We start from the raw sequence: 25,114 nt of genomic DNA on the forward strand, positions 1-25,114 counted from the left end.
GCTCTGCTGGGAAAAAAAATGGCCTCTCAAGGTGGTTCCGCCATTCTGCCTTCCTGTTGGAATTTTTGATCCTCAGAAGTTTCACACATAACTTTTTGTTTGATTATTGTTGGATGATTTGGTGCAATAAGTAAACTGATAAGTTAATAAAGAGGCTGTTTTTCCCCATTGTGCATGTGCGTTAACCACCCACCTTTAACTCGTTTTTACTAATCTTATAACTTCATTTGTATGATGAATGTAATGAACTTGACATCTACATCCTTTTAACATCTATGCAGGAACTATAGCAAGAGCATTTGTACGCAATGGCCTGCTTTTCATGCGAGCTGAGTAAGAATGCTCGGGATTGTTGTTTTCCCCTTATTGTTAAATGATTGTTTATTTGTACTGATTTTCTGAATTTTACTTGTGAAATAGAGAAATTTTATACCAGTGTAGGAAATATCACACATTTGGCTAAGTAGAAGGAGCAGTTATAGTTCACACATTGGGTGTCTTTGCAGTTCTGCACATTCTGATCACTGTTTTGCAAATGGGAATGGAACTTCTCAATGGTTGTTCCATGCACATTTGTCCACAGGTGCTAAAATTCCACCTCTGTGAAGATAACCTTTGAGTTAGTCTCTTTAGCATTGCTTTATGTACAGACTTCTCCGTGAGCCTTGCAAACTGTAAAAACAAAATATAAAAGCTACAGTGGTATATTTAAGGCCTACAACATAAATACAGATTGGGCAGAGCATCTGAAGGATGGTATGAAGGAAGAATGATGCATCTGAAGGAAGGATGATGCATCTGAAGGAAGGATGATGCATCTGAAGGTAGGATGATGCATCTGAAGGATGGCTGCAAGATACGGTGCCATTTGCCAGTACTGCATCACAACAGCAGTTTTTTTTTTAGTTTTTTTTTTTTTTTGTACACAAGATCGAGGCTCTTGAAAGAGCTAACATTCATCACACAAAAAGTCAAACCGACACACAAAACACAAAATAAGGGGAGCGGTAGACAAGATGGGGAGAGAGGGGGAAGGACGGACACAAGCACAACATTTGAGAGCAAGGACATTGAGAGAACTGTGGGAGGGAGATGGCTTGGGGGGAGGTGGGAGAGGTATAAAACATATGGACACTGCAAGGACCTCCAGGAAAGAAGTTGGAATTTCAAAAAAGTGTATCTGGGGTGAAAATTTGCGGGGGCAGAAAAGATCAAGGTTTTGGATGGGGGAAGATAAGAGATGGTGGTGAACAGCTGTTTTAAAGACCTGGAGGGAGGAGTGGGATTGAAGGGAGTGGGGGAGTTTGTTCCAGAGGCTGGAGAAAAGGGGAATGAAAGAGTGAAGGTGAGCAGAGAGTCTTGATTTTGGCAGTTTAACCATAAGAGGGTTGCTGGCAGATCCTGTGCGACCTGTAGGTATATTTGGGGGACAGAGCACAGAGAGAGCTGGTGGAGCAAGGTCGGAGAGGAGTCGGGAGAAGACAGAAAGGCCACCAACCTGCCTGCAGCGAGTGAGTGAAAGGCCCTCGGAGTTAGCTTCATTGCAGGAGATTCCAATGATTCTGAAAGCTTTGGTTTCAACAGCTGTGAAGCTGGGCTAGGTGTGAGCCAGAGGGGAGAGCAGTATTCCATTGAGCTGCGGATGAAAGCCTTGTATGTGGTGAGGAGCTCAGGTGTGCCAAGGAAGGACTTCGCACGACGGAGGATGCCCAGACGGCGACTGGCTTTGGAGGCTAGCTTGGAAATGTGGTTTTCCCAAGAAAGACCATGGCAGATAGTGAGACCCAAAAGCTTGAGCGACACAATTCTTGGAGAGGATTGTTGAGAAAGTGGATGGGAGGGTTTTCCAGTCGGTCTTTTCAGAGAGACATAGTAAGAGTGTGAGATTTGTCAGGATTGAAAGACATGTTCCACTTGTTTGACCAGTCTGTGATTTTGTCCAGGTCCACAGAGAGTGAGGTGGCTGCAGACTGCCAATCTGCGGGATGAGGAATGGAGCGGCAGAGAGTGGAGTCATCAGCAAAGAGATAGAGAGGATTTTCCAGAGAGTTGGAGAGATCATTGATGAAGACCAGAAATAGCACAGGGCCCAGAACACTACCTTGGGGAACTCCAGCCAGAACAGGCAGGGGAGATGAGAGAAATCCATTCAGGGCCACACGTTGACTACGACCAGAGAGGAAGTTCGCAAGCCATGCGAGGAGAATTCTTGGATACCAAAGGAGGAGAGTTTGGTGAGCAGAGCTGGGTGCCAGACCGTATCGAAGGCACCTGATATGTCAAGGGAGACGGCTCTGATTTCCTGTTTGGCATTGAGGACATCCATCCATTGTTGAGACAGCAGAAGCAACATGTCCATCGTGGAATGACCTGGTCTGAATCCAAATTGATGATCGGAGATCAGGCCATTGGAGAAGAGGAAAGATTTGATATCTGAAGCAATGATGGATACCATGACTTTGCTGATAATTGGCAGCAGGCTGATTGGTCTGTAGTTGCAAGGATCTGTTTTAGCACCTTTTTTGTGTGAAGCGGTAATGTTTGCTGATTTCCAAGATGATGGCAGATGACCTTGAGCAAAAGAGAGGGTGAAAAGAACAGAGAGAGGGCGAGATAGAGCAGCAGAGCAGGATTTTACGACCCGTGGGCTGATGCCGTCTGGTCCAGTTGCAGAAGTAGTTGTGTTTGATCCAGTAGTTGTGTTTGATCCTTCGATTATTCAAATCCAGGCAGACAAGTCGTCAACTCACAAGCAATTGAGCTGTTTTGGTTCTCCCAAGGTTGTATTGACATCTTTATAAGGAGCCTGGACTAGGTTATACAGGCATAAAGCGCTGCAATAAGAGTCCCACCATGGCATAAAATGCTGGAGGATGTGTTCCATTCACCACATGGTATGTAGGTTGATGCAAGCGACAGCAATCTGGCTCCATCAATACCTGACAGATTGTCATGTTGTCACCACAGCTGAGTGTGGCGAGGCGCTGACAGGAAGTGCGGGTGAACTGCTTTCACCCAGCCACCCAAAGGCCTACGACAACCACCACGAATGCATTTACCGCATCCATGTTGCGCCTGGAATGGGAATCCGACTAGCTGCGAGCAGTTTTCACCTCGGACCTGGTGACACTTTAAAGGTAACGTAACGTCTACAATCACTTAGGGTAATGAAATATGGCCTTGGTCTTCTTTTCCAAAATTTCTTTTTGGGCAGGTGAAGTGGGGGGACTAAAAATAAATATATAATTAAAAAGAAGGCCAATTTTGAGATTGTCGTAGCCTTGGGTTGAAGTGTTTCTTTTTTTGTTTTTTTGGACTGAGGAAAAAAACGAAGGAAAGAAATAATTACGCATTTGCTGTGCTGAAGGTAAAGGCCAAGGCCAGAGTTAATGTCACCATATTTTCTTGTCTGTACAAGCAACATCCATAGTGGCATTACTGCTCTCTGCTATTGTTTTAACTACATCAGAAATAATTTAGGCAGACGCTGAAGAATGTTGAGGCAGGAGTAGTAAATTTCAGCTTGTTAAGCGACTGCAGAGCAATGGCGTCGCTTGTGTGATGCATTGGAGAGCAGATTAATAACCACTCCAGTAAAGTGTAAAGGGATGCTGTTATTGCGGCTGTATTCCCGCATTCTCCAGAAATTATGCCACTTTACAGGTAAACACTTCATCGCACGGCTTTCCCTGTGCATTTCAATTGTTTGCTTGCAGCAAGATGTCTAATCTGCCACTTTGCCATCACAGTAAGCTTGAATTTTTAGGAGTCCAACACGAGGCCACATCCCCAACGCTCCGGTGATAAGACACCCTAAAATAATAGCACGATGTAAATCATCATGGTGGGAGACAGGGTCGCGTAAATTCTACCCCACGGAGCCTCGACACCTGCCTCTACACCTTGGCACGTATTCCCTGTCCGCTTTCTGTTTCCCATCAGATATATGACGGGAAGGACAGCTCCGCGCGTCTCCTGGGCACCTTCACGGGATCAGAGCTGCAGAGGAGGTCAATTAACAGCACTTCCAATAACCTGTGGCTCGAGTTTAATTCGGATGCACGAGGTACCAGCGGAGGATTCAAGCTACTGTACTCGAGTACGTATTTGTGCGTTTTCGGTGGAAGCTACCTTCTGTTGACCCATCAACCCATCTCCGAGATCTCTTTTACTCTGAAGCTGTAATAATATTTTTTTATTTCAGCTTAAAAATGATAATGATGGTTCTTTACTGCTAATCTTTGTACTTGAATCTTTACTAATGGGGACCGCAAGGCTAACCCCCGCTCTGGCAGGGAAAATGGCCTTTAAAATGCATGTTGTTGTTGTTGTTGTTTACTGCTAATGTGAAAAGCACTGGTTACCCTCGTTTTAGTCTTCCATGTTGGTGATTTTGAAGGTGATTGGTTACACCTGAGCTAATTTACAATTGTTATTGTAAGGGGGTGGACACTTATCCAACCCAGATAATCTAGTTTTGTATTTTTAATTAATTTCTGAAATTTGTAGAATTTGTTTTTCACTTGGAAGTTGTACGTTACGATGTGTAAATAAAGGTGGAAAAAGTCTGATTTAACGCAATTTAATTCCAGGCTTTAAGGAAACAAAATGTGAAAATTTTGAAAGGGGGTGTAGACTTTCTATAGGCACTGTAGTTAACCAGTAATTATCTGTGCAAATATCATGGTATGTATATTTATAGAAGTCGGTTTCAACAAATCTCTGACAATGTATTATGTTTTGATGCAGCTGAAGTTTCCTTCCTTCCTTACTGGCAAATAGCAAATCCTACCCGTCACTTTGCTGATGGTCCAATTGCGGTATCTGATGTGGTTGGGTAGGGTAGGGGGAGAGAAGGGAAGGAGGACAAATTTACCTGTGTGAAGAGTGCTTTAACCTCGGCATTGTTCAAGTACAAAAGGTAATTGTAACACTGTCTGCCACCACCACCAGGTGGCGCTACACGGTACACATTTACATAAATAGTTTATACCCTTCGTTACCCCCACACCCTTTTCTGTAGCCACATAGCCTATGTTACCCCCACACAAAGTTATATTTGTACCCCGACTTTGGAGTCTCTAACTTAAAATATGTGGCCGTACATAAGGAACAATGCTGCTGTTGTTTCGTATGCACACTGTGGCTGCTGGTTGTATCATTTCTCTGTAAGCGTGGGTTTGTGCCGCTGATGCAGTGCCCCAATTACCAGGGAGGAAGAGAGGGAGGGGGAGGGAGAGGGAGAGGGAGAGAGAGAGAGAGAGAGAGACACACACATAGACTTTTGAAGCTCTTTTATTATAAAGGTAAGAAAACCATACAAGTCATGCAAATAATAGTCACCACCATTTTTCCACAAAGGTTTGCAAATCATCTTTCATTTGGCAAAAAGAAAATTCCAAGCATAACCTTGCCATGACTAGAGCCTTAAACACAATTACCACATCACATAAAATATCAGCATTTGCCAGGAGCTTTGCTTTTCTTGTTTTGTAGATTGCTAATTTACCAATAGAAATTAAGAAATTAGCAAGAGCAGTCTCAGAGCGTTTTTTATAACTAAGTGGTGTTCCAAAGATAAAAACACGTGTAGAAAAAGAAAAGTTCATACGATTAAAAAAAGTTGATAAAAAACCAAAGAAGGGAGACAATCTTGCACAATCTACGTAAGCATGGAAAAGGTCTTCAGAAATCATACAAAAGGGGCATTCCACTGAATTATCCTCATTAAAACGATGTAATAAAATATTGGAGGGCAACACCATATGGGCGAGTCTCCAAGCAATATCACCAGTCCTTTTAACAATCGGTGAAACATACATTGCAGACCATTGCGGATGGGAGGGAGACCCAGAAGGCAGTTTCTCTTTCCATTGAGCCCCAAAAGAAAGAGGCTGTAACGAGGGAAACCGAACTGAGATACACAAACGATACAGTCTCTTTTTATCCTTGCTGGAAAGTGGCGATGAGGATAGCAAGATAGATGTTGTGGCGCTATCATCTGGCAGGCTAGAGCTAGCACAGATCTGTGGTGGTGTATGGTGGTCACCAATGTTGGCGGTTGAGCTCAGGCCCAGGTGCCTAAAAACACACAGGATTTCCTGTAGGACCTTGGCTACGCCCCTCAAAGATCTGATGCCAGTTCTTACTTGAAGATGTCCTGCGGAGAACCAACTGTTCCTGTTACAGTCACGAAGGTCCCGAGTCGTTTTCACGCCAGCACTCACAAAACGTTGCACAAAGGCACGTGAGCGAGGAATAGCAGGAAAGAGGGCATTGTAGAAAAGGGGTTCCCGGAGGAACCTTTCACTGTTGTATGTCCCCATTTGGCGAGTTATTGAAATGGACCGCCAGACGTTTAAGACATCTTGGTAAAAGTCAGGGAGCAGCGAAGCATCGACATGTTGCAGCTCCATGAAGAAGAGTTCACAATTGTACCCAAGCATGCTGGCTTGTTTTAGTATACAGTTTGCAGTCGATTTCCAGGGCAAGGCCTCCAGAAATATAAAACGACGAGCTGTAGAGACTCGGAAGGCCATCACCCGACAAAGAATGTCCACAAGCCCATGACCTCCTTCTGCCAGTGGGAGGCAAATAGTCTCTGGCTTTAGCCAGTGTTTGCCATCCCAAAATAAGTCAAGTAAACATTTTTGGATTGACGACACCAACGTTGCAGGTGGCTGCAAGGCAATCATTTTATGCCATAAGAGAGGGGCCGCCAGGTTGTTAATGACCAGGGCATGACCTCGGAAAGACAAGGTCGACAAAATTCCTCTCCATCTGTTTAATTTGTTGCTGATTTTGTGGAGCAAACCATCCCAATTCCTTTTGACAAAGCCTGGGGTTCCAAGGTAAACACCGAGGTATTTCACACCTTCTTTTTCCCATGTCAAATTCATAGGGAGAATTGGAAGGGCAGAAGGTGGCGTACCGCCGACCCAAACTGCTTTGCATTTCGACCAATTAATTTGGGTTGTACATGGTTGAGAGTATACCCGTAGGCACTCAAATAGCAGAGCAATGTCATTACTGCTGCGAACAGCAACACATACATCATCAGCATAGGCCGAAATGATAACGGGATTTTCTGATGGAATCACTGAAAATCCCATAAGAGAAGATCGTAAACGAATCAAAAGGGGCTCAATGCAAAGAGAGTACAAGATTCCAGATAAGGGACAGCCTTGCCGAATTCCCCTCCCAATCCGCAAAGGTGAACAGAGACCATCATTGATTTTGATCAAGCTAAAAATGTGATTATACAATAAGGATACATATGAAATAAAGGATGCCCCAAAACCAAATTGCTTTAAAATGTGAAACAAATACTCATGATTAACAGAGTCAAAAGCCTTTTCTTGGTCAATAAAAAAAGAGACCGGTATGTTGTTGTTGAAATGCACACACATCCCACAGGTCTCGTACCAAAAAAATGTTATCGTGCATAGATCTGTGCATAACACAGTACGATTGATCCTGATGTATAACTGTGCTTAGAACAGTCTTTACACGGTTAGCTAGCGTTTTGGCAAAAATCTTGTAATCTGTGCAGAGAAGAGAGATTGGACGCCAGTTCTATATCAATTGCAGGTCGTTTTTCTTAGGGATAAGGCAAACAACTGCACGCCGACAACTAAGGGGTAACAATCCCTCACGCAGACTGTATAAAAACACTGAGTGCAAAGCAGGACCAAGCATGTCCCAAAAGGTTTTATAAAATTCAGCTGGTAGCCCATCAAAACCAGGAGCCTTATGATCAGCAAGGCCATCGAGCGCAGTTTTAAGTTCACCGAGAGTAATGTTCTCATCCAAGACATGCCGTTGATGCTCATCTATCTGCGGTAAATTGGTCGTAATATTCTGCATTGCAGGCACATCATTGGGCTTAAAGGAAAACACATTCTCAAAATAAGACCGAACAAAATGAACAATCTCCGTATGATCACTGAGAATATGCCCATCACTAGCCCGAAGACTAAGCATTTGCTGGCTCGCCTTCGTCGTCTTCTCAAACTTAAAGAAATCTTTACAACATGTGTCTGACGACAGTAAACCATTCACTCTCAGCCTGACTAAGGCACCAATACCATTTTCTTGAATTAATTCCTTAAGCAGAGTTTGTTTTTCAAAGAGGAGTTGACACCGTCTTTCATCACTGAGAACCTCAGCACCTTCCTGCAATCGTAGAATTTCTTGTTTCAAGGCATCAATACATAATTGTTTACTTTGAGAGCAATTGGTTTTGTATTGCTGACAGAAAACACGGATCTGCACTTTAGCATAGTCCCACCACTGACAGAGATTTAGGAAACGATGTTGGAAATACACAACCTTGTCCCAAAAAACCACAAAGGATGATTCAAAGAAAGGATCGCTCAGAAGTGAGGTGTTGAAGGACCAATACAGGGTGCGGCGTTTGAAACGAGGAAAAGAAAAGCACAGTTTTACCAAAGGATGGTCAGAGAAGCCTGAAGGGACAATAGCTGTATATATGTCACAAGATTGACAGCAGAGTTAGGAATATATAATTTATCAAGACGAGCAAGTGAAAGATGATTTAGTAGAACCCGACACCAGCTAAATTGCTGCAGGTTTGGGTGTTGTTGCCGCCATACATCGTTGAGGTCATGCCGCGAAATTATACTGGAAAGAGGCCTACTTGAAGCTGGATGTGGCTCTGCACTGTTCCTATCTAAAGTTGGGTTTAAAGTACAGTTAAAGTCACCCGCTAAGCACAACAACGTATCAGAAGAGAGGTGTCTCAGGAAATTAAAGGACTGATTAAAAAAAGTTCCTCTATCTGTGCTATCGCTTGGAGCATAGATGTTAACAAACATAAATCGTTGCTGATTGTATTCAAGCTCTACAGAGGCTAGATAGCCTGGTACGATTTCCTTAAAGATGGGGGGGGGGGGGGGGGGGGGGGAGACAGACAAACGTGAACTGACAAAAAAAGCAATACCCGCACTCACAGAATCTGTATTACTAAAAACCAAGTGCCAATCAGCTGTTGCTGCCAATCAGCCATGCAGTCTGCAGTGGCACGAGTTTCTTGCAATAAAAGTACATCAATCTTTTCCCTCCTGGCTAATTGCACAGTTTGGGACCGACGCAGCTGACTGCGCCCACCATTAATGTTCAAGCTTGCTATGTTCATAGAAACATAGGCGACAACACAGCCATTACAGGTTTAATTCTTTCCTTGCTGTGACAAGGTACCTCTTCAGTCTTTTCAGTGATTGATCAGAAATATGAAGGGCCGCAGATTGTTGTACAACTTCCTGAGCCCCACTAATGAAGGCGTGAGTATCAACGAAGAAATCGCAGATTTTCACGCGCTTTTTACGGTAAGTTTTTTGTAGGAAATCCACGATTTCAGCAGGAGGGACAGAGCCTCCAGAGACATGCGAGAGACATGCATGCATGAAGATACAAACCACGAGCATGAGAAGTCGGCCTCACCATCACTCAGTGAGGCAATGGAAGAACCCCCATCAGAGTCACAATCATTGCATTGAGAGTCCATTGCCGAGGCAACGGGCTCATCGACGTGAAAATCTGAGACTTCAGCACTATCACCGTGCTGACCATGAGCTTGACAAGGCTCAGCTGCCTCAATGGAGGATTCCACAGACAGATCACTAGTTCCAACACACCACTCCCCACAGAGGGAGGGGTGGCACAATCAACACAAGCTTCAGCAGGGGACACACATGGAGGCTCAACCTCACATGGAGGTTTACCCTCAGAACACTGGAGAGACTCAGGTGCTGTCTGGCCAACACATACATTTTCAGCATTTATCACATTACCCTCAGAGTATTCTGAAGGCGGGGGAGGTTGAGGAATTTCCTCAACTGGAGGAAACTGCTGAGCAGGAGGTCGCGCTCCACCATAACCTTCACTAACCACTTGAGCGAAGGTTGGAGGACCGGCCAAGACCTTATTATCAGGCTCGTTGAGGTCGTTAGAAGGTGGGAGGGTTCTTTTCCTGGTTCTCTGTTTGTCTACAATGGGGTTTGCATCAGCACCACCCATATTGTTTACATCATCGACAACGATCTCAGTAGAGCCTTGCTGTTCATCACCATTCAGGCTAGTGACTCTATCTGTGGACTTTTTCGGGCACGAGTCCTTTAAATGACCATATTGACCACACTCAAAACAAACTAGAGACTCTGTGGAGACAAAGACCCGATAAGTGTGACCTTCGACCTTGAAGGGCAATACCGCATTTAAAGAGGTAACACCACGCGTTAAAATCATATAAACAAAACGACGAAAAGACATGACGTGTTTTAAACGGTTATTTTTCCCTCGTACAGGAACCATTGTAACTGAAGAGACGACAGAACCAAGTTTGTTTAGTTAAGTAACCAGGTCTTTGTTCTTCGGGAACGGAGGAGCGTTAGAGAGAGAAACCCGAACTGCCGGCGTGTCGAGTGGACATACCTGAACAAACACGTCGGGAGCAAAGAAGAGCCCGTGCTCGAGTATTTGAGCAACCATGGGCACTGTGGAAACAAAGATTACCACGCGTTTATTCATGCGAGAAGCCGCTTTTACATTATCCAAACCGATTAACTCTCCGACCGCAAGGATAATGGCCTCCACATCGATTCCCGACGGAGGTGAGCAAACTAACCCATGCTTCCGGGTTAGCGCTTCAAGAGACGTGTAACGAGAGCTATCCGCCATCGTTTACACGTTTAAACAAAGGATAAATGTATAAAGGGTTAACGAAGCCAAAAAGCTCCAGTAAACAAACGAAAAATACAAAATATTTAGGAAAAAAGAAACGGAAAAAGTATTATGATTTGTAACACGAGGCGAAAAAAAACCGAAGAGGGAACCGCCCTGAGGGGGAACCTTTACCGGTCTCACCACGTGTGCTCTCTCACTTTCTCACTCTCAAGAGGGGGGGAGGGATAATAACGTGGAAGGGTGACACACAAAAGACGGAACAAAGGTGAGAAAAGGTAAGGGGAGGGTAAAGATACAAACCACGAGCACGGAGCTACAATGCCAAGACACGAACAGACGCCATGACACCGCAGAGAAAGAGAAAGAAAGAAAGTTATTTATATATATTATTTATATATTTATATATAAATAATTTATTTATATATATATATCATGGTAAATGACCTTTTCAGTTTCAATACTTGTTAGTGATTTATATTTAAGTTTGACAGAGGGAGACTGCTTGAGGTCATATTGATTTAATTTGTTTCAGGAATGTCAAACCTATTCGACTACACCAAAATGCTTGCATAAAAAATGAACCTCCCTGCAGCTCGTGAAATAAAATAAGAGAAGAGGCAAAAAGTGTGTGCATTGAAAAGATTGGAGTTGAATGAATTAACTTGGAGAGGGAATGAGTAAATTGATGCGCTTTCAAAGTTTCAGTGAATGTGAGTGGGGGTTGTGGGGGATTTTGGGGACATTGCTGTTTCAAAACGTTTAGTTTGATACCATCGAGTCTGGTTTCTGATTTATAGATCCAACGCGAGTGTCTCTTGTCATGCCGAGGCAGCCATCTGTTCAGTAAGCCAGAGTATCCCCATGTGCAATTTAATCCACGCAGCTTGAATTGACCAGAAGACGAATTCAGCATGGCTGAAAAGAGTGACTTGGACCCTTATTGGCTCCCTAGGTTCTGGTTCTGCATAGATATTCATGGTATCTCTGCCCGCACGCAGGTTTCCCCCTTACGAGTTGTGAAGACCCAGGCACTCCGCAGTTTGGTTACAAGGTACATGACCAGGGCCATTTTGCCGGTGCCGCCGTCACATTGGGCTGCAATCCGGGGTACACTCTACGTGAGAACAAAAAGCTTTTGTGCATGACTGGGGAGCGCCGAGCCTGGGATCACCCTCTGCCTACCTGCGTGGGTAAGAAGCAAACCTCTTTTGGTACATTTGTATCATCATCAGTAAAATACATGTGGCAGAAAGGAAGTGCAGCTTTGTGATCAAAATGGCAGCATTTCAAATGGCAGTCAACCCAGTATCATAAGAATGAAAAGCAGTAAATACAAGACGAAATGCAATGACCATAAGAACGCAATCATTCACACACACAATGGAGTGAACCAGGTGAGGTCTTTTATCAAAGGATATCCGTGCCCAGTATCGTATCGGTGCTCCACCGAGCAGATCTCCGGCCACGGCAAGGACCAGCGAAGAGATGAAGCGTCCCGTGGGTGAAGTGAATAGGGAAAGTGAAGCGCCAGACAGGCTTGCATATTGGGCAGCCAGGGAGAACAATGGACCGCTGTGTAGTACACGAAGCTGGCAAAGCCCAAATGAGGAGAGACAACTCCCATTAAGTACAAAACCCTAAAGAGAGCGAAAAACACTCGCGTTGGGTTTTTATCACCTCTCGCCATGGCCGAGCCAATGCGAGCCATGTTTCTAAATGTCCTTTGCTCACACAGCAGTGCCAGTCAGTGAGAGGGGGTGTGGCACCACCGCCTGGGTGATGCCATGCGTACACGGTGTCGTCACCTGCACCAATTTTGCATACCAATCTTGTAACATCTTCCAGTTTGCCAATTGCAGTGGGCCCTCCGGGGGCCTTTCGCCAAGAGCGCGGGAAGCAAGTGAGGTGGGGGAGCGGGTGGGTGGTCATCAGCCTACATGAGACAGAAACACATCAAAAAAAATCCCCTTTCTTCCTAATCACCTGGCACCTCACCTGGTTTACAGAGAGAAGAAAAACGAACAACGCTTTTCTACCAAATGTTAATGTCAACCCTGCCCCTCTCACAGCAGACATATTAACAAGACACCTCCACCCTAACAGATACATTTTACAGAATAATGTTTTTAAGCTACTCAAGCACACAGACCACCCACTTGCCATCGGCCTAATGCAAACTCCCTCCAAGGTAACAATATTTTCCAGCTTTGGATGCACAAATGTCTGACTACAGTGAAAGCTTTTGTTGAGCTTCTTCAGTGGAGAATTACTTAGCACATAATATGTATGTAGCCAGTGCAGAACATTATTATGAATTATAAGCCTGGTCCTTAAAACCCTCTTACCTCCCAAGGTGCTCTTTAAAATTGATTTCCTTGACAGGTAATAGTCACCATTCTTGGCAACCTATCAAGTGTAATATCAATGTGTTTGATGTTCTCCTTGACCAGAAATTTCATAAACATTTCCTGTTTCACCTTCTTTGTCACCCAAGTTGCCGCCATCTTGACTTGCAATTCATGCATCAAAGCAGGAAATGCATGATTATGAGTAATGGTTCTCAATAATTGTTGATACTCCACACATACTTTGCTCTGTGTTTTGTGGGTGAAAGTTCAGGTCAAATCTGTTCCACCCTCATAATTTCACGATATTTTGTTTACGGCCGAGTGAATCCTGCTTATGATTGTGTAATTCAACAAAGCGTTGATAAACATGGTCCCACCTCATCCAAGGTGGGTTGGAATTGCAACAGTCATCGAGCGATACATGCTGTCTTGGGCTGCAACAAAGGCCTTGATTATCACAATCTAAGCCTCTCACTAGTCGCTCTCAGTGTAACATGTCGGTGGAAATTGATTATGTTAAAGTGATTTTATTGAAGCAGTAAGATTGTCTTTCTCATCTTCCAAACCCACTTTTATGAATGAAAGTACTGTACTTCAATTCTGCACCAGCTTGTGCGAAACAGTTAGCCATGCTAGCCATTGTTGCCGGTGCTCGTTCGAAGTCATAACATTGATGAAAGGGCTACCTGTCACCACACAGCGGAATGTGGCGGTGAAATCAAAGGTGAAACCTCAGGACGCATCGTCTCTCCTGGTTACCCCACACATTATGGACACAACCTCCACTGCACATGGACCATCGAGGCGCCTCTGAGCCACACCATCGGGTAAGAGGGTGAGGCAGGCCTACTCTCCGGCTGAGTTCCTTTATGCTGCAAGTCCTAACAATGACCGTCCATGCTGCAAATGCCAGAATTTTTTTGCACAAATGATTTTTTTTTTTGCTTATGAACAATACGCAGGTTTTTCTAATGTACAATTTTTCTTTGGTGAACGATATTTCAAAATCTTTATAATGCAGAGCTCGACACAGCTGAGGAAATGACACTGCGAAGGGCAATGAAGCATTGTCTTTTCATTCATGCAGACGGAGAGATCATTGAATTTTCTGCTTGCTTTGTCTGTGCAGAGGCCTTTTAACAGGATTTCAGGTCAATTGCTAATCAAATAGCATGAATAATTTTTACACTATCTTTACGAATCATGAAGCAGCGCCCTCAAAGAGCGAACAAAACCAAAGAAGGCCAATTTAAAAGAAGCTGCACAGGCAAAAATTGTATATATATATTTTTCTTTCCCCAAAAGACCAAGTTGTAAAACGACTTCAAATAACAGGAGTTTTTATGGCTTTGTAAATAGTACCCAACTCGAACACTCTGGAGATTATATAACAATAAAGAAAGCTTCAGTCCTACATGATGCAAGTCGTTTACTCAAAGCTAGCGTATACAGGTGTATCCACTAAAATGACAACACTTTTGTAATTGTATAGCAACAGCAGTGGCATATCTGCTGAAACCTAGTGGCAAATGCAAATACCATTGAGAGTGACCGCCCGGTGCTCTGCACAGCCTGCACTTTGTGGTGTTTGACACGGAGCCGGGACACGACCGCTTGCGTGTGTGGGACGGAGCCGGACAAGGAGCCGCCCTGCTCAAGGAGATCAGTGGCTCGGAGCTTCCCGAGGATGTGCATTCGTCCCAGAACGTGCTCGCTCTGCAGTTCGACTCCGACTTCTTCATCAGCCGCACGGGCTTCTCCATACAGTTTTCCTGTACGCACACGTACTTCTCACACACAGATGCATATTTTTTGGGGGGTGGGATGGATCGGGGCAGCGTACGTGTTTAACAATATCCACGCCCATCGCCATTTGTCCAAGACAAAAAAAAACTCTGTTAAGTTTATTGTTTGTTGTCTTCTGAGTATGATTCATATGGCTGGATCAACGTGTTTTTACTTTATCTTTTGCGATTTGTAATTTTCATTGGATGCAGTAGTTGGGATTAAAATGGCTGTTAAGGTTCAAATAGCCATCTCCTTTATCTACCTCTTCCTGTGCTTTTTTGGAGGGGTTGCGGAGGGGGTTGGAGGGGAGCCATATCATGTGTTGATTGTCCAGTGTTTTCTAATATCATTGTCATTAATTTCAAAGTACATTGATTTCTTCTAATGTCCTTGTCTTACTGGTACTGAAGAGTTACACAGTATTTTTCCGGAATACTTGATATAATGAAAAAACAGTGTACAATCTCACTTTGCTCAGTAAATGCCAACTCAATATGATGAGCCTTCTTTTAAAATGTAGACTTTTTAATTATCAAAATTCATTGAGACATTTTGGTTGAACTTATAACTCTGAATTATAACAGTTTGTTAAGCACAATGAAGGACAAAATGGGAAATGCAGCTTGTAGGCTTCATGAAGCCTGCTCCATTGCTCTTACTTCTCCCCTGTGTACTCCATTCACACTGTCCTTCACCTTTGGCCACCTTCTGTCTGTGTGTAAGACACCTAAAATCACTCTCATTCACAAGAATATTGGGAAAAACATTTACTCTTAGCTTGGAGTCACTAAGGTTACCTCCATTTTCAAGTAAAAGTGATGGAATCCATCATTGCTGTTGACATCAAGTTTTTCCCTTTTTTAACAGCCTGATCCCTGACCATCAATTTGGATTATGTCTGGTCATGTAACTTTAGATGTGTTAATTCTCCTTTCCCATCAATGGCCCGGAGGGGGGTTTGGGATGTTAAACCTCAAAGAATAGGTCACCATCTTCTCTCTCGGGCATCCTGGGCTACTTATCAAGCTCGCTGTAGGTGGCATGCAAGGCTGCTTTCATACCTACCTTTCTGACTTATTACCTCCACCATCTACGATTGACAGAGGTTATGCTTTCATCTGTTTGTTACTTGTGAAAATCGAAGATTTTTCAAGTATATTTGTTGGTCTGGTGCGTTATTCAGTCTGTTTGTCTATTCTTCTGTATGTCAGTCACCTACAGGTCACAATTTTCAACCGATCTTCACGAAACTTCACCAAATGGTAGAGTTGGTCATAAGAAAGAAGCCTATTGTTTTTGGGGTGAAAATGTCAATAGGTCAACATAGGCCAAAGGTCACCAACTTTGTCAAATTTCTAAAATCCTTAATTTTCATCCGATTGAATTGAAATTTGAAGAGGATTTGCATATTTGGTCACTGAATTCAACCACCAACTATTATTGAGGTCAACTTAGGCCAAGAGGTCAACATAAGCCGAATTTCTAAAATCCTCAATCTTCATCCAATTGACTTGGAATTTAAAGAGAATTTGCATATCTGGTCACTGAATTCAACCAACACGTATTTTTTTAAGGTCAACATAGGCCAAAAGGTCAACATGGGCCAAATTTCTAAAATCCTAATTTTTCATCTGATTGACTCGAAATTTTAAGAGGATTTGCATACCGGATCACTGAATTCAACCACCAATTATTTTTGAGGTCATCATAGGCCAACAACTTATTTTTGGGATTTCGCAAGTATCGTGCTATGCACGACATATTTCTTGTTTGTTACTTGCCGGAAAAGATTCCCGCAAGTATGTTGGTTGGTTGGTTTGTCTGTTTGTATGTCTGTCTGTCTGTGCGCAGCACTACGTCTACACTGTTGCACATAGAATCGCCATACTTTACACACATATTTCTCTTGCCCTGGAATGGACTGTGCCCAATTTTTAACTCTCTTGGCCCAAGGCCTCCATTATGACGTCATAATTCGATAATTCGGCAAGTACAAAACTTCATCCAATCAAGATGCAATTTATTGAGCGACATGACAGCATAAACTGGTGGAGAAAAAAAAATGATGACGTCATCGGTCACGTGGTTCGGCCGCCATCTTGGAAAAACGGAAAAACTTTGCACCTCTATATCTCCAAAAGTGCTGAATAGAAAAAATTGAGACATGGCTCATTGTAAAGAACGCTCCATGGGGAATAAAATATGTTGATGATGATGTCATAGGTGCCTCCATTATGACGTCATAATTCGACAAGTACAAAACTTCATCCGATCAAGATGAAATTTCTTGAGCATCATCAAGGAATAAATTAGTTTAGAAAACAAATAATGATGACGTCATCGGTCACGTGTTTCGGCCGCCATATTTGTCCAATATGGCTGATAAAAAAGAGCATTCCGGCAAGTCCTCGGTCTCTGACAGATTTTTCATTTGTTTGTTTGTTTGTTTGTTTGTTTGTTTGTTTGTATGCAGGATATCTCAAAAAGCTGTTGACGTGTTAAGGTGTATTAAGGGCAGTATCTTGGTCCCCATCTATGTAAATGACATCTTTGATGCTGTGGAAAACCCCGTCTTTCTCCTTGCCAACACATTATGCCGTATAGTACTCCCACCCCCTGATTCGCAAGCAGGAGATGCGTCACTTTCTGCTGGTTCTATAATTGATTAGATGGTGGTAAATGGACAGGTATTTCAACCATGCAAAAATTTCAGTCTCACCCATTCACTTCGGAAGGATTTATATGCGAAAGCAGGACTACAGAGCCTACAAGGATTTTGTCCATAATATATATGGAGTACTGCTCTCCCCTATGGGCTGACACCCCATCAAAGCCTTCATCACAAATATATCTCTCATGGATACTGTGGAATTTAAGGCTCTGAACATGATTGGCATTTCCCGGGATGAGACAGAGGCACAATGCCTGCCCCTACCTATTGCTGTGACATAGCCTTGCCAGGTCAGTACCTTCTCCAGGATACATCCGTTCTTCCAATAAGTTCCAGCTGGTTAAACTCCCAAAATATAGGCTTACTGAACACCTCAACTCTTTTGTTTCTATTTTCTTCAGTTTGTACAACTGCCTTTGTGAGGTAGTTCAATCCCACCCATTGCTCCAGGGATTCAAATTCGTGGAATATCAACATCTCATTTCATCCTCCATCCCTACCAGTGATATTTTCTACCCCCATTAAATCCCTTCTTATGGGTTACTGTATTTTCCTCCTCTTTCTCTCTCCCTTTCTCACTCTCTTTTATTCATTTATTCCTTTGCTTGTTATGTATACCAGTTGCCCCACTGTTAGTACATTTTATTTTTGCCCTCACCTCATCTAGTTATTTTGCACTGGATTGTGTGTTCTCAATCTTGTGTTCTCCATTTTGTTTGCTCAATGTTAGTGTTATAGATGTTGTGTTTCTGGATTTTGCGCCCTACATTTATTCAACATTTTTGTGTATGTTCTAGTTTTTTTTCCCTTCTGGATTTTGTGGTCTTGATTGTGTGTTTTGCATTTTGTGTTTTGGATTTTGGATTCTAGATTTTGTGTATTCAATTTTTTTACAGTAAGATGTAGATTTCCTTTTGGGGGTGGGGGGGGGGGAGTGGGAGGGTTGGAGTATAGAGAGGAGGGTGATTCCATGATGGTAGGTTCTGGTTTGTTGCCTTGAATAATAGACCCACCATTCATTCACACATTTATTTATTTATTATATATTTGGGAAATGGGTTTGGGCTGTTCCTATAAAACACATTTTTGATACAATGAACAGTCTGCATACCCGATTTGTTTTTTGACAACGAAACTGTATGATGTCACATTTACAAGCTTTTCCTGAGCCTTAGTTGCTATTCCGAAAAAGGGATGCATCGCTAAACTGGGATAAGAAAAGATAGTGTAAATGCATGAATTGTGACAAAACTGGCTTCGCTCCAGTGGAAAGCATTGTAGTATAAATGCAGTATGAGCGTGCCATGCTGTGTATATTTCGTGATTTGAAAACTGGTGCCAGAGATTCATGCCTATCATGGGAAAAAGGCTTGCAATTAATAGAGACTATGTGCTACTTAAAGGTCAGGAATGTTTTTGTAATGGCCAGTCAGCTTGACACATTGAGAGTATTAAAAAGGTGTCTGCAGAGTACAAGCCCAAATATCTTATCACAGATTCATTATGAGGGACTGTTAGATGGTGGATTGCTTCAGTGCTTTGGTAGAACCCTTGAATACTTGTGATTTTACATGGAACAATTTTTTTTATTGTTTTTTGAAGGGAGATGTTTATTTCAGAAGTTGAATAGAGTAAAATTTTGATTGTTAGTTATAGACTTTAAGCTGTGCGGAAAGATTGTGGGAATTCGAGAAATTTCTGGTTACTTCAAGGTATTGAACTGTCTTGCTTGGGAGCAAACGAGCAGCTTATGGTTCGAGAATCATCTTGTATAATTACAAGTAGCTTGTAGAATTTTTTAAAAAGCAGAGTGAGGGAGGGGAGTGAAGAAGAAGAGACAAGATCGGTGAGACCTTTGAACGACTGGTGAAACAAAGTATATTGAAGTTTAAACGTGATTTCGGGGAATATCTTTATCCCATTGAGCATTTCAAGATTAACAAATTTCTTGCAGGTAACGGATAACTCCACCAGGTCAAGTTCAAGCTCAGGGACGCAGCTCAGCGACAAATCTAAATAAGCATCAAGTAAACAGGAACAAAAACTTATGTTTAAAAATATTTGTGCAAACTGGTCCAATATATGATACATTGTTCCTTACAATTATATGATTATAAATATCATCCCGTGTATTTTCAAAATATTGCCAAGTCTAAAAGATGACTAATCTACGCTTGGCTTTTCGTATTGCGTGCAACCGATTTGTTCAGGACAAATCATATTTGAGGGATATGTCGAAATAAAAATTGGGACCAAATCAGCTGAGCAACAGCGTCCAGCGTAAAATATGTAAGTGAAAATTTTCTGCTGATTATAAAAATGTAATAAAATAGAAAATTATGTCGACGATTGTCTTGTGTGCGGTAGACTGTCCTTTCTCAAATAATAAATGTTCTATAACCACACCTGAAAGGAATTCTCTTGTCACTCTCAATAGCAGACGAGCAGAAATTGGGTCACTTCATGGATAAGTATTGTATTTATGTCATTCATGAACAAAGAAACCAATAAAGGATGGGCATTTCACAGTCAAGAGCTCAACAATCTCTCAAGCCCATCAGCCCATTCGGCCTCTCTATCTCATCAGCTTTGAGATGTTTGATACGAACATACATGAGTAGATTTTTGTACTAATAATTATTTTTCTGATAATCACTTTTTATAAACTACCTTTTATAGTAAGCTATCACAAAGTGCTGTATAATTGATTGTATGGCAGTTAAAAGATAAAATGATGAGGAAATTCACGATAAACGAATTATACATGGTTTATTTATTTATTTAACTCTTTGTTTGTTACCGTATTTTCACGCAAATAACCCGCGTCCTTGTGTATTCCGCACCTGGGGAAAAAAGTGCTCTAGGAAAATTTCCATATGACCGGGAGATACGTGATCTCCGTTTGGTAAATTTGCCATCGCGTTGAGAGGGATTCCTCGTTTGTAAATATGTTTAATTGCTTTCATTTGTAAATGAGATTTAAGAGTCATTTGAAAAAGCAATGATGGAATAGTCATCAAAGCTGCACAAATAATATTAATTTTTGTACTTTTTGCAATTTAAATTTCATTGTAATTTTATAACATTTTATATAGACCTTAGTGATATATAAACATGTTTTAACAAGAGGGAGAATTGCTTTGCAATACATGTCGCCCACTGGTCCCAATGAAGGTTCTTGTTCCAAGCACTCATCAATTGTGAGTCATATACCGTAGGAGAAATTGTTTTAGGTATGCAAAGCTACAGAATAAGTTGCAGTTTCTGTAACTTACCATGATAAAGCTATGCACCAAGTTTCATTTCAATGCTATAGGTTAAGGGGGGAAAAAGTCTGGAAAACGGACTCATGTGTAATATGCGATATTTTTTTAAGTCCAAAAATGCCATAACTCCGTGAAAAATTGGCGAAACACCCCAAAACTTTTAACTTGTGTTGTAACTTATCATAATAAAGGCATGCACCAAGTTTCGGTGGAATATAGTATAGGGTATGGGGAAAAAAAGTCTGGGAAAACCACAGGTGGGAGTGGGGCGGACAGACAGACAGAGAGATAATCTATAGTCCCTTCCGGTGGAACCGACAGCGGACTAATAAAATCGTACCATTTAAAGGAATTCAATATACAAAACATAACGTCTTCTCAGGAAGTAACGTCACTTTTTCTTCAGTCACCAGTTCCCTTGGGAAGACCACAATTAAACAAAGCAATTTGCTCTTATCATTAAATACTTGCAATCTTCTAATAAAGGGTGCCTGGAACAAAGTTGTGATTGATTGATTTAGCGCTATGTAAGGACACTGGAAACACCTATCTTCCCCCTGTAGGAATCCGTAACGCTTGGACACACACCTGGCCCTCCACCCTCTACCCTCCTTACTCCCCCCCTCCCTAAACCCCCATGCGTTACGTGGACTTTGTGGGCTTTATGGAAGACGATTTACAGGTACCTTCAATACTGTCGATTTGGAATTAGATATACATGTGTATGTAGAATATACGAAAGAACTATAATTATAGAAAGTAAAATAAACTTGCAAAAAACAAAAACTGCCTCGTTTTGTATCTCATTGATAACTTAGGGTAACTTGGCCCCCTGTGGTTATGTCATGTGCCGTATGGTAAGATACTGTATTGTATAACCCTCACATGAGTATAGCCCGCAGTTGGGATTTTTGGAGCTTTTTTAACGTATAACCCGTGGTTTATTTCCATGAAAATACGCTCATTGTTTATTTCCTTTTCTTTCTTATTGTGATTCATCTCGAACCAGCGGCTGTTGCAAAGTCCTGTCGTGACCCGAGGACTCCATTGAATGGTACGAGGCATGGAACTGGCCTAGCTCCTGGAAATACGGTGTCATTTGAGTGTGAAGACGGTTACGAGAGGCAGGGTGCCACCACCATCACGTGCATCCAGAAACATGGCCGTTATTACTGGGTTCCTGATCCTCCATCTTGCGTAGGTATGGCTTCTTGTCTCAGGTAAAAGCTACTACATTGATATTCATACTCTAGAACATCCACGGATACAAAACAAAACGTCGTTAATCCTCAAGTAGTGATAAACTCTGTGTTGTGGAAGAAATACTTTTACAAGCATCCATTTCCCACTATTATCCATTTATTGTTTTGTTTATTTTGTATGGACTTTACAGTTGGTGAAATAGTTCTGCTGATTCTACCAAGTGCCAATGAACATAGAAATGGTCCTCATTGGTTAGATGTTTATGTATGTGGTCCCTGGTCTACTCTGGTCCTCGTTGGTTAGATGCTAATATGGTATGCCATCCTGATGAGAGCAACTAAGCTCAAAATCTGAATTGGCATCTCCATTTGCTATTTGACCAATTATGACCAAAAAATCACAAGACTGGCCGGGCTGAAGCCTCTGGGTCGGCGGCGATGCTTTGGTCTGAGTATGCGCAGGAATTGCGACTATAGGAGATCGGGGTAGCGCTCTTCACTCTCCACACAGTTGATATATACATACAGTGCCCTCCATTAGTATTTGAACAGTGAAGTGAAATTTGTTATTATTGCGATTTACTCTGATTTGAGATCAAAAGATGAATACGATGCAAGAGTACAGAAGGTCAGCTTTTATTTATTGGTATTTCTATGCATACTGTACGTATATGCTTTACCATTATGGAGTAATAATACTTTGTATGTTCAGTCCCTCCATTTCAGATAAGCATATGTATTGGAACAAATTAACTTAAAGTAAGTTAAAGTAGTAAAATAGTTAGTATTTGTTTGAATATCTCTTGCATGCAATAGCCGCATAGAGCCTGCAACCTATTGACATCACCAAACTCTTGGCATCTTCCTTTGAGATAAAAAATTTATCAAGTCTTTGCTGCAGCCATTTTCAGTTGTTATTTGTTTTGGGGGTTTCTGACTTTAGTCTCCTCTTCAGCAAGTTAAATGCATTTGATTTAAATCAGGAGATGGACTTGGCTCATCTAAAACCTGCCACTTTTTCCCCTAATGAACTCCTTGGTTGTGTTGGCAGTGTGTTATTGGGTAATTTATTTGCTGCATGGTGAAGTGTTGCCCAATGAGTTTGGAGGTATTTTCTTGTACATAGGCAGACAAAATGTTTCTGTATACTTCTGAGTTTATTCTGCTGCTTCCATAATTAGTTACATCATCAATAAAGATGAGTGAGCCAGTTCCAGATGAAGTAGTATAGTTTGGATCATATGCAGTGCCTAACTTTCTCCGCACTTACAACCTTTCCATCGATTTGGTAAAGGTTTATCTTGGTCTCATCTGTCCATAAAACCTTGTTTTAAAACTCACTTTCACCTCTGTTCTTCTTGGGAAATTCTAATCTGGCCTTTCTATGTTTGGTGCTAATGAGAGGTTTGCATCTGGCCTTTGCAATTCTGCTGTCTATGCCTTCTTTGAGAGGTAGATTGTGATACTTTCACCCCTGCACCCTGGAGGTTGTTGGTGATGTCAACGACTGTTGTTTTAAGGTTTCTCTTCACAGCTCTGATTATTTTTCTGTCATCAACTGCAATTGGTATCCTTGGCCATCCTGGCCGCTGTCTATTGCTAAATACACTAGTGGGTTCTTTATTTTTATGCCACCACCCCCGAAGGTGGCCGGAGGCATTATGTTTTGGGGTTGTCCGTCCATCGTCCGTACGGGCTAAACCTCGTTTTTCTCAGCAACCACATGTCCGATTGAGACGAAACTTTCACGGTAGGAGTGCCACCTATGCAGAATATTTTAATGATAATTGTGGCGTCATAGGTCACGTGGTATGGCAGCCATATTGAATTAAATGCAAATAAATAACAATACCTGTCAAAGGGAGGATGAGCTCCCTCTGGGAGCCAACGGCCATCCAGTAAGGAGATGGTGTCTCCAAAAAAACACTCACCCGGTTGGACCGGTTTCTTAGGTAGTAGGTTGAAGGCAGCAACCGTTCAGAGTGGTACTACCGTTCGGACTTAACAGCGTTAAAGTGGTGCCCGGAACCATCTTACACTCTCCATGTCAGGATTGCTGGATTTTCTTTCTGTCTCACTCAAACTATCGCTACCGGACGAGCTTCAATCACTTTCTCACAAACAAACATCATCCATTTTTCATCATACACTTTTGTTCTCTTCTATGTAAGGCCTGGCTTCGATGAGGGCTACATAATCCGTGCCTGGAGCCTCCAACATAATAATAATAATAATAATAATAATAATAATAATTAAAAAATGATTTTTCGGAAACCGATGAATGGAATTTTTTTTTTTACTTGGCACATTGTCAAGTACTCCCAATGGGGAACAAAAGCATGATAATGATGGCATCATAGGTGAAGTGGTATACCAGCCAAAAATGTTTTAATCGAATTCCTTATCTTAAAAATCTAAAATTGCATGCACATGATGTATGACCCAATTGTATTGAAATATTAAATGTATGACATCATAGGTCACATGGTTTGGCAGCCGTATTGGATTTAACCTGAAATCTTAAAAAAACATCTTCTCCCAAACCACCAAATCGATCGACTCGAAACTTTACATGTGTCATTGACTAGGCATGTCGATTAAAAGGTGATCACGAAAACACCATTGGTCACATGTTGTGGCAGCCATATTGGGAAGGAAAATATTAAATAATTATATCTCTGAAACCACTCACCCTATTGAAGCAAAATTTTACAAATTTCATCTAAAACCATTGTTGCTTATAGTTTGAAAATGATGATGTCGTAGGTCACGTGGTTTAGCAGCCAACTTTGATAGAAAAACGAACCTTATCCGATCAACATGAAACTTCACAAGAATGATCACCAACCCATGCATATGCAGAGTGTACCTTTTTAAAAGGTCATATGTCACGTGGTGTGGTCGCCATATTAGCTTGGAAGCCGATATTTTAAAAAATCCTTTCTCTGAAACCGCTTCACCGATCGATATGAAACCTGTCATGGCTGGTGAAAATGTGATACTTGAAAACAGCTGACGGGATTTAAATCAAACTTGTTTATTTTTAAGACAGGGAACGAGCACATCTACCCGTTGTGGGACTATGCGGAGGCATATTGGTGACAGTCTCATTGCTATAGTACAAGATATTTCAGA

The 25,114-nt window shown here is 42.0% G+C and overlaps 1 protein-coding gene across 1 annotated transcript in view; it reads left to right on the forward strand.

The window, feature by feature from the left end:
* The window catches only part of CSMD3 (CUB and Sushi multiple domains 3), a 1,283,181-nt gene that overhangs the window by 865,505 nt on the left and 392,562 nt on the right, over positions 1–25,114 (forward strand). The window contains 6 exon segments of the mRNA XM_068130918.2: positions 2,968–3,137; positions 3,943–4,099; positions 11,703–11,894; positions 13,753–13,879; positions 14,624–14,826; positions 21,787–21,978. Of these exon segments, the coding sequence (XP_067987019.2) occupies positions 2,968–3,137; positions 3,943–4,099; positions 11,703–11,894; positions 13,753–13,879; positions 14,624–14,826; positions 21,787–21,978 (1,041 nt within the window).

This window comes from Myxine glutinosa, chromosome 11 (genome assembly GCF_964187855.1).
Source record: "Myxine glutinosa chromosome 11, kmMyxGlut1.1, whole genome shotgun sequence".
NCBI lineage: Eukaryota > Metazoa > Chordata > Myxini > Myxiniformes > Myxinidae > Myxine > Myxine glutinosa.